Source organism: Schistocerca nitens, chromosome 1 (assembly GCF_023898315.1).
Source record: "Schistocerca nitens isolate TAMUIC-IGC-003100 chromosome 1, iqSchNite1.1, whole genome shotgun sequence".
In the NCBI taxonomy this organism is placed as follows: domain Eukaryota; kingdom Metazoa; phylum Arthropoda; class Insecta; order Orthoptera; family Acrididae; genus Schistocerca; species Schistocerca nitens.
The window spans coordinates 643,024,153-643,035,551 of NC_064614.1; the positions used below are offsets into that span (position 1 = coordinate 643,024,153).

Sequence of the window (11,399 nt, forward strand, 5' to 3'; positions counted from 1 at the left end):
GGCAAACTTTTCACATAGTGGTTCTCAGAATACCCAGTGCTGTTTTTCTGGGGGAAAACTGGGGGTTGCGTACCCTTAAACTTTTTCGTATACAAAGTAATTTTTTTACAATGTTGAGAACTTGGAAGAGTGCCAAAGATTTATTTCACGGACGTAAATTTTTTATTTCATTTTTTCGTGTTGGTAACTGCAATACGAACGATACCAGTGCAGTTTTTGGTGGGAAAATCGATGTCACTGACTGTTTCAAGCATTTCGAAGCTGCTGCAACCGTTCTCGACAACTGAATCGCTGGCAGCCAGTTCGACAAGCATGTAGTGCCTTCGCCCGTTAATAGTGGGCGATGGTAGTGGTAAACGGATAGTCGTATGCTCAAATCACATACTTCGTATGAGGTGATGTAAAATGAAGTGTTCGATACCACTTTCTTTTGTATGTTTGTGTTTATCGGTATCGCCTGCTTCATTTGAGCTCTAAAGTCAACTGAAGAGTCCGATACCCTTTTTTTTCGACATGTTGATGACGACATGGCTAAAAGCAGACGGGTGGTATCTCATGCTTCAGTTATAACTAATTTTCGCTGCATTATATCCCATGTCAGAGTACCCTCAAACTTTTGTTTAGAAAAAAAGCACTGAGAATACCAAACTGTCTAACGATTTCTGAAATTGGAATGTCACTTCCAACTAGCATTCTCCATTCAAAGTCTGTTAATTCCTATGGTGTGGCCATAATGACGTCAGAATTTTTTCACATCAATCACAAGAGTAGAATCACAGCTCTGCCAGTGCACAGCCTTACATGATACTACTGCCATCTGTATAAGTACATATCACTATCCCAAGGCTTTTGTCACCTCAGTGAATGGTATTTCTTATTTTAGATGTTATATGTACTGATGTAAGTTCACAGGGATTATCGATCATGCAGCTTTGAACTACTAGAGCTGAAAGTATCTTCAAGTCGTCTAATGAGATAGGCGTTGAAACTAAGCGAATTTCAGTATGATGTAATTCACAAAATGTGTGTTTAACACACAAGTACTGACACAGTCAATAGGAATATTGGGGTATTGCATGTGTCTGAGTTTCATATACATCTACATCATACTCCGCAAGCCACCTAATGGTGTGTGGCGAAAGGTACTTTCGGTACCACTATCTGATCCTTCCAACCCTGCTCCACTCGCGAATAGTGAGTGGGAAGAATGATTGTCGGTAAGCCTCTGTATTGGCTCTAATTTCTCGAATTTTCTCCTCATGGTCAATACGAGAGATGTATGTGGGGGGAAGTGATATGTTGTCCTACTCTTCCAGAAAAGTGCTGTAAATCTCTCCGTGATACACAACACCTCTCTTGTAACGTCTGCCAGAGGAGTTTCTTTAGCATCTCCGTAACGGTCTCTCGCCAGCTAAACGATCCCGCAACGGAAAAGGCCGCTCTTCGCTGGATCTTCTCTGTCTCCTCTATCACTCCTACCTGATAGGGATCCCAGATAGATGAACAATACTCAAGAATCGGACGAACAAGCGCCATATAAGCCACTTCTTTCGTGGATGGACTACATTTCCTCAAGGCTCTTCCGATTAATCTGTCTTGTGTCTGCTTTTCCCGCAGGCTGTTTTTATATGGTCATTCCACTTAAGGTCGCTCTGGATAGTTACGCCTAGATATTTTATGGCAGAAGCTGTCTCCAGCTGTTCGTCATCAATAGCGTAGCTGTAGAGTCGCGGATTTCTTTTCCTATGTATGAGCATTATCTTACAGTTATTTACTTACAGGGTCAACTGCCAGAGCCTGCACCATATATCAACGGGTTGGCAACACTGCGCCGACGCGGACTCTTCTAGTATTTGCTGCAATAAATAATTATAAAAAGCGGTTATTAAGCTGTTTTTAAACGTTTACAGTTGTTATGAATATAATCTAATTGTTGTTAAATTAGTGGAAGTGTTAGTGAAGTATAAAATAAGATTAAACGGGGTAAGAAGCGTACTTTTCTTCTCGCGCCTGTAGCACGAATCCTAGGCCTAATTTCACGCGCGCGTATCGTAAGTAAACAGTGACTTAAATGTAATCACCAGTTTTTCTATTCAGTACTCTTTCAATTTATTTATATCTGCCTGAATAGTTTCTATGGTCCTTTGTTTATGTTTTAGTCAGTACTTAAATCAGTTTATACGATTTCTGTTTTTACTATGAGTGAGAAGTGTGTGACATGCCGCAGGATCGTTAGTTCCGGGGTATGGTGTGATGGGTGCTGTAGTTTCTTTCATTGGGGCGAATGTAGTGGCGTGGGAAATGGGGACATAAATGAGGCGCACCAGTGGTATTGTAGGATCTGCAGTAGAGATAGGAAAATACTGGAACAGGAAGGGAAAATTGCAGCTCTTCAAGCTGACCTAGACAAGGCAAGGGAGGATCTGGACAGGTTAAAGAGGGAGAAGGTTGAACAGAGGTGGGAAGTGGCAACAGGTAATAGGGGGAACAGGCAAAGGAGAGCATCGGACAGCTTTGCCATAAATCTTGAAAATAGATTTTACCTGTTGCCTCAGTCAGAATCGGATGAGCCTCATGTAGCTGAAGCTGTAGAAAGGGCACAACAAGCTTTCAAGGACTTGAAAAAGGTAGGGAAATTTGTAAAGAGAAAGAAAGTTCTGTTGTTAGGTAGCTCCCATGGTAGAGGTGTTGGCCAACTACTGCAGGAAAATCTAGGTCCAGAGTACCAGGTCACAAACTTTTTCAAGCCTAGTGCAGATCTGGGTCAGGTAACAGAGGATGTAGGTTTTTTATGCAAGGATTCCACAAAGGAAGATGCTGTGGTTATATGGGTGGTCCAGGAAATAGCATTGACAGAGACTCTGAATATTGTGTTGAGACACCATGATCGGCCTCATTTGAACTCTTCCGTCGGGAGGATGAATTTGGAGTTGGAGTGGGTGCTTAGGACGGATATAGGGTCCCATATTGGGTTTGATTCCTGTGGATGCTATCGATAGGTGGGACTACACTAGGCATGGCCTTCACCTCAGTAGGAAAGGGGAGGGAAAACTGTCTGGGTTGATTGCAGAAAACTTAAGGGGGGACACTGTCACAAGTGGCAAAATACCAGTGATCACAGGTGTCAGAGGGATGCCTTTTTTAGGATAGGGAAGGGGGAAAGAAAACGAGTTTTAAGAGAGATTGGCAGACACACTCAGTTTGAGAAAACAGATGAACAGGAGTCAGATTTTATCATACAGCCTCCATTTAAACAATGTTTAACAGAAAGTAATCAGAAACTGCCAGTTCATCTTCGCCAAAGCAGTTATAATCCCATTAGTATGCAGTATCAGTTATCTTTATTACACCAGAACATTACAGGACTCAGAAATAAAGCTGATGAACTACTCATTTGTATTGATGAAATTAATTCATCTAAGCAAATTGACATAATCTGCGTCTCTGAACATCAAGTGAGCACTAGTATAGATATGTTAGACATTTCAGGATTTAAGCTAGCTTCCTACTTCTGCAGAGTAGATATGGATGGAGGAGTTGCCACATTTATTAAAAACTGCCATAAATTCAAGAACATTGACATTAATAAATTCTGTTTAGAGCAGCATCTAGAAGCATGTGCAACAGAAGTAGAGTTCCATAACAGATCCTATATAATAGTAACTATTTACCGAGCACCTGCAGGAAATTATAATCTATTCATAAATCATCTAGAAGCTCTTTTGGGTTATTTAACAGGAAGAAACAAAGAAATTTTGATTGCTGGTGACTTTAATACAGATTTTCTAATGCAATCTTCCAGTAATCATTTACTGCAGTTAGTAATGTTGTCTTTCAATCTAACTCACACTGTAAATTTTCCAACTAGGATCACTAAATCCTCAAGGACAGCCATTGATAACATTTTTATAGACATATCAAAGGAACAAAATCATATCATAAAACCTGTAATAAATGGACTATCAGATCATGACATGCAGCTCCTTGTTTTGGATGTAAACTCTAAGCAGATTATCAAGACTGCTACATCTGAGTACAGGAGAGTAGTCAATCAGCCAAAAATTGAGTGTTTTAGAAAGCTGCTCAAAGATATGAACTGGAAATATCTTTATAGTGCTCATGACATGAATGAAAAATATAACACATTTTTGAACAATGTCAGTTTTCCTCTAAAAGTTACTCAAATTAAACAGAAGTCTATAATAAAACATTGGATTACAAAAGGAATAAAGATTTCCTGTAAGACAAAAAGGAAAATGTATCTGTCGACCAAGAATAGCTCCAATGCTGATAATTTAGCTAAATACAAGGAATATTGTAAAATATTAAAAAAAGTAATTCAGACATCTGAACAAATGCACTAAGAGAAGAAGATAGCAATGTCAGGAAACAAAATAAAAACAATATGGGATATGGTGAAAGAGGAGACTGGTAGAACCAGAAAGGAGCAGGAGGAAATGGCATTAAGGGTAGATGACACATTAGTAACCAATGGGCATAGTGTGGCAAATCTATTTAACAAGCACTGTAATCTATATCCATTACTGATAGAATGGGATTGTCAGGATCAGTAAATAATGCCCTTGAATATCTGAAACTAGCCTTTACCAATGGCTTCAGGTACATGAATATGTCACTCACTTCACCAAAAGAAATAACTTCCATACTAAAATCTTTAAAAACAAAGCATTCTATTGGTTACGATGAAATATCAACAAAGTTAATTAAGGCATTTTCTTGTGAGTTTAGTACAATTCTGTTATTTGTGTAACCAGTCAATTATGACAGGGACATTTCCTGACTGGCTAAAATATGCAGATGTTAAGCCTCTATTCAAGAAAGGGGATAAGGAGATATCATCAAACTACAAACCAATTTCACTTTTGCCAGCATTATCAAAAATTTTAGAAAAAGGAATGTACAGGCAGCTTCTCAACCATCTGACCACAAATAGCATATTATCAAGTACACTGTTTGGATTTCTGAAGGGTTCTGATATCGAGAAGGCTATTTACACCTACAGTGAAAATATACTTAATTCATTAAATAACAAATTACAAGCAGCAAGTATTTTCTGTGATTTGTTAAAGGCATTTGATTGTGTGAACCACAACATCCTTTTAAATAAATTAGAATTCTATGGTTCACGGGCAGTGCTGCAAAATGGTTCAAGTCATGCCTCACTAACAGGAAACAAAGCGTGTGAGTGCAAGGGACTAGTGAATTAAGTCATCAGTCATCATCAGAATGCGAAGAAATTACATGTGGTGTCCCACAAGGATCCATCTTAGGGCCATTGCTTTTTCTTGTGTATATTAATGATCTCTCATCAGTTACACTGCCAGAAGCAGAGTTCGTTTTGTTTGTAGATGACACAAGTATTGCAATAAATAGTATGTCTAGTGTAGTTCTACAAAGATCTGCTAATGATATTTTCATAGATATTAATAAATGGTTTAAAGCCAACTCACTGACATTAAACTTTGAAAAGACTCACTATATGCAATTCAGAATCTGTAAGAGGTTTCCACCCAGCATATGCATGAAGCATGAAAAAGAGCAGATAGAAGAGGTTGACAGTCTTAAATTCCTGGGATTACAACTTGATAATAAATTCAGTTGGGAGGAGCATACCACCTAACTGCAGAAACGCTGTAACAAATCTGTATTTGCAACTTGGAGCATTAGCTGACATAGGCGACATCAAAATGAAAAAGCTCACATACTTTACCTACTTTCATTCCATAATATCATATGGTATAGTATTTTGGGGTAACTCTTCAAGTCAAACATAAGTTTTCAGAGTCCAAAAGTGTGTAATGCGTATTATTGTGGAGTAAATTCACGGACGTCCTGTAGAAACCTCTTCAAAGAACTGGGTATACTAACTACTGCCTCTGAGTATATTTACTCCTTACTGAAATGTGTCCTAAATAATATATCTCTTTTTCCAACAAACAGCTCAGTTCATACATACAATACCAGGAACAAAAATGATCTGCTCAAGGACTTAAAAGCACTTACTTTAGTTCAAAAAGGGGTCCACTATTCAGGAACACTCATTTTCAATAATTTGCCAGCAAACATAAAAAATTTAGTTACAAATAAAGATTAGTTTAAAAGGAGCCTGAAAGACTTACTGGTGGCCAACTTCTTCAACTCCATCGGCGAATTTTTTAATAGAAACAAATGATGTATTGTATATATTCATACTATTAGTATTGTTATTTCAGCCTAAAGAAAAATTGACATGTTCCACATCCACGAGGATCTCCTCAGCACGGATCTATGGAACGAAAAACTAATCTAATCTTATCTCTAATCTCAATTCTCTGCAGGTCGTTTTGTAAATTCTTACTATCTTCTGGCGTTACTACTTTGGTATAGACAACTGCATCATCTGCAAATAGCCTTAAAGAGCATCCAACGTTTTCTACTAGATCATTTATGTGTATTGTGAACAGCAATGGTCCTATCACACTTCCCTGTGCTGCTCCAGATATTACCTTTACATCCGCCGATTTTGTTCCGTTAAGAGCGACGTGTTGAGTTCTGTCTGCAAGAAAGTCTTGAATCAAATCGCAAGTCTGTTCCGATACTCAGTGAGTTAGTTTTTTTTTTTTCATTAAATGGCAATGCGGGACAGTGTCAAATGTGTTACTGAAATCAAGGAACACGGCATCAACCTGAGTGTGGTTGTCCACTGCGCTGTGGATCTCATGGAGGAACAGAGCGAGCTGAGTTCTGCAGGAACTCTGTTTGCGGAATCAATGTTGATTTTTATAGAGGAGATGTTCATTTTCCAAAACCGTCACAATTCTTGAGCATAAGACATGTTCCATAATTCTACAACAGAATGACGTCAACGATATAGGTCTATAATTGTGTGAATCTGTCTTATGACCTTTCTTAAAAACGGGAATGACTTGCGCTTTTTTCCAGTCATTAGCTACCTTTCATTGCTTAAGCGATCTACGATAAATTACTGCTATAAGGGTAACAAGTGCTTTTGCATATTCTTTATAGAATCTTATAGGTATCTCAACTGGTCCTGACGCCTTTCCACTACTAAACGATTGCAGCGGCTTTTCAATTCCGCGATCGGTTATCTCAATATCTGCCATTTCGACGTACATGCGACGATTGAAAGGGACAGTGTTACGATCTTCCAGGTGAAACAACTTTGGAAGACCAATTTCAGTATTTCAAGCTTCTCTCTGTTATCTTCCGTTTCGGTGACAGTGTGATCGCTGAGAGAATGAATAGATGATTTTGACCCACTTACTGATTTTACATACGATCAAAATCTCTTACGGTTTTTGCTCAGGTCGGTCGACAACGTCTTACTTTCGAAATCATTGGAAGCTTCTCTGATTGTTCTCCTTACGCTCGTTTTCACTTCGTTCAGCTTTTGTTTGTCAGCTAGGTTTTTACTTCTCTTGAATCTGAGACAAAGTGCTCTTTGTTTACGTAGCACTTTTCTAACATGGCTATTAAACCATGGTGGATCTTTCCCATCCCTTAAAACCTCATTTGGAACATACTTGTCTATGGCATTTTGAACGATGCCTTTGAATTTTCTTTCCATTTATTCTCCACACCTTCGTCCTCATCACCGAATATTTGATGCTGACTGTTGGGATATTCTGAAATTTGTATCCTGTCACCCTTGCTGAGCAAATATATTTTCCTACCTTTCTTAGCATTCCTTGTAGGATGCGTGGTCATAGATGCCGTCACAGCCATACGATAACTGATACCTTCCTCTACATTAGCTGATTCGATAAGTTCAGGTCTTTTGTTGCCAGGAGGTCTAAGACGTTACCCTCATAACTATCTGCCCAAGGTAATTTTCGGACTAGACATCCAGAACAATGCCACACGAACCCCTGTCTGTGGCACCAGTTTTGATGGCATAACACCCCCAATCTATATCTGGCAAGTTGAAATCACCCCGTTACAACGGGATGATCATAAGAATTACTAATGACATCTTTCAAGTTCCGTCTCAAGTGCTCTACAACTACAGATCCTGACCCAGGTGGTCTATAAAAGCATTCGATCACTATTTTGACCGTTCTTTGATACTCAATTTCGCCCAGATTAACTCACATTCGGTATTCGTGTTTACCGCGATAGATTTTATCGAATTTTTTACTGTAATAAACACACCGCCACCACTGGCGACTAACCTATTCTTAAGATAAACATTCCAATCTGAGCTTACGATTTCGTTATCATTGACGTCAGGTTTCAACCAGCTTCTCTTCCCAATACTGTCTGTGCATTATAACTTACAGTACGTATTACTAATTCTAGGACATTTCCTTGGATGTTCTTGCAATTTACCAAAATCATATTAATCTTTTTTATCTCTGATCTGTGAAGACCAAGATTTTCGGAGGTCATTGCGGTCGATTTAACAGGTAAATCGCCTTTGATCCCAAGAGAGGGGTTCTCTAACCTAATAAAGCTCCATGTGCATGCCACACGTACTCTGCTATCCTAGTAGCCATTACCTGCGTGTAGTGCACACCTATTAAGGGGGATGCTGCAATACTGAACCCAATAGCGGAGGTCGAGAAATTCGCATCCGATACCGTCGCAGAGTCGTGTGAGCCTCTGATTTAGACCTTCCACTCTGCCCCAAATCAGAGGACCGCAGTCAACCTTGCTTATGATGTTACAAATAGACAGCTTAGCCTGCACCCCGCGTGCATTCCTATTTGCATTCACCAAATCAGCCAGCCGCCGAAAAGAGTCAAGGATGGTCTCAAAATCAAAGTGCCAGGTGTCATTTGTGCCAACATGTGCCACTACATCTAGCCTGTTGCACCCAGTGCACTCAGTAGCTGACGGTAGGGCCTCCTACACATCACGAATGAGGCCTCCTGGCAAACATACCGAATACACACTGGAATTTTTTGCTGCCTTACCTGCTATCTCCCTCAGGGGCTCCATGACTCGCTTAGTATTGGAGCTCCCAATGACAAGCATACCCACCCTCTGTACTTGCCCGGACTGGGTAGTAAAATCGACCGCTGACACAACAGGGGAGGCATCCTGTGCTGGCTCAGAGTTATCATCAACACTGGGTAGCACCTTGTACCAGTTGCTAGGACATAGGGAACCAGCTGCACAGCCTGCTCCCTCTTTCACCTTCGATCCAGTGACACGCGAACCCAACACTGTCTGACACCCACTCTGGAGTGAGGATGGATCGGTCAGATGTTGCGTATCAGAAGCTGCAGCGACGTCAGTGTCGCCAGGGTATTCCAGTGGCGCCAAATGTGTCGAAGCAGGTCTCTTCACTGGCGCCCCGACGTCACCGCAACTTTGAACATTAGCTAGATGCTTGTCGACGGTAGCCAACGCAACTTCCAGCTGTTTATGGACAGCCAACTCTCCTTGTGTCTGCTTACAACAAGCACAGTCCCTAGCCATATCGTACTGTGCATAAAATAGATATAAGACCGTCAAGTGGCGTTACTGAGTTTTAAATGTATACAAAATATACCAAAGGAGAATAATGAAACAGTAAAAGTTGCGGTGAAGATTTCTCATTGTGCTTTGAGGCCACAAGCTATTAAACAGAAATAAATTTCTCTACTGAAGTTGATGTTTTTTCAGTACCTGTTCTTAGAAATCCTGTTTACCGAAAAGTAATTGCACGAGATAAATATTCTAACTAGGATGCACTGATCTAAATTGTATGCTCTCTACTAGCACAAAACTAATACTTAGTGGCGTTCAAATGGCTCTAAGCACTATCTGAGGTCATCAGTCCCCTAGACTTCGAACTACTTAAACCTAACTAACCTAAGGACATCACACACCATCCATGCCCGAGGCAGGATTCTAACCTGCGACCATAGCAGCAGTGCGGTTCAAGACTGAAGCGCCTAGAACCGCACGGCCACAGTGGCCAGCCACTTAGTGGCGTGATGGAGTTTCTGGCGACGGAAAAAATTACACCAGGAAACCGCCCTACACAAGGATATTCACAAAACCTGCGCAAAAACAGAAACCATGATTAATTTTCTAACCACTAGTCTACACAGTAAAATACACACGTATAATTCACTTATTTGCAGAAGCACGTGAGAAAAAAAACAAAGACTAAATTAATTTACTGCTCATCAGGCAAATGCTGCTACTACTGCGCGTCCTGTCGGCAGCCGCTACTTTTGATCCCAAAGTTCTGAAAAGAGTGCAAGCAAGTGATAAAGTGTGTCAGATGTATTGCAAATGGCCACAGTTTGTCATATAAGATGCGATATTGTGTAGATCAGCCAAGTGTGAACCATGTGTTGTAGTTACAGCAGCTCTGTGGAAGAATTATTACTGCAAAGACATGACCATATGTTATCAGTCCATGGAGTTAGAGAGCAATGGATATTAGCAGAAAGGTTCTGTTGGAAAACAAAACATGCTGACGTTCAGTAATATGTCAAGAACTGCATTCTGCATGCACAACGAGCTGATTTAGGCCATCAAAAGATACGAAGACTACCAGAGTCCGATTATGCTTTTCGAATGACAGGAGCCGATATTTTGGAGCTGTCTCACAAGAGTCAATCGGTTAACAGGTATGTATTAACAACTGTCGATCACTTCTCAACGTATTTAACAATGGTAGCAATACCAGATTAGAATGCAGGCACAGTAGCTCACGCTAGGTAAATCATTGGAGACTTAAGTTTGGGATACCTCAAACGGTTATTATGGACCAAGGGACAAGTTCCGATCTCGTTAAGCAGTTCTGTCGCTTATTGAAAGTTAAGAAATTATGGACAAGTCCATTCCATCTACAGGCAGATGATCACATCGAAAAAATTCGTGAGATTCTATAGAACATGTTAAGCCATTATGTGCATTCTCAATACCCAAACTAGGACGTATATTTAGATTTTGTGGCTAGTGCCTACATTTCAAAATCTCACACAGGAGCAAGGTTACTACCTTATAAGCTTGTATGCGGACCCAAAATACCATCTGCAATTGATGTGACTCAACCAAAGTTGTGCAAAGAAAGTTAACACTTTAAGTTATTTGCAAAAGCCCTTAAGGAAGTCTGGCAAAAGGCAAAATGGGCTGACATGAAAGTGCTGGTATATCAAGAGCGTGTGGGGTTAAGTAAGAGGAGTTTCTAAAATATCAGATAGGTCAGTGGGTATTACCTGCAAACCCTTACAGTCCAGAAGGTAAGACAAAAAAGTTCTTCAAGCAGTTTCAGGTTCCTAACCAGATGGTTACAGTAAAGTCCCTGTAATTCTAAAGCTACAATTGCCAGGACAAACTTCAGTAGTTCATGTCAGTAGAATTAAACGTTTTCAATGGTCCTTAGATTATTTTCAAGTACCAGAGGAAATGCCATGTACTGGAACTAAGAAGCAAAA

At 40.1% G+C, this 11,399-nt stretch overlaps 1 protein-coding gene across 1 annotated transcript in view; it reads right to left on the reverse strand.

The window, feature by feature from the left end:
* LOC126258184 (ARF GTPase-activating protein GIT1) overlaps window positions 1-11,399 on the reverse strand; it is a 311,125-nt gene that overhangs the window by 46,038 nt on the left and 253,688 nt on the right. The window contains exon 14 of the mRNA XM_049955621.1: window positions 1,780-1,856. Coding sequence (XP_049811578.1) covers window positions 1,780-1,856 — 77 coding nt within the window. The remainder of the gene's footprint in view (window positions 1-1,779; window positions 1,857-11,399) is intronic.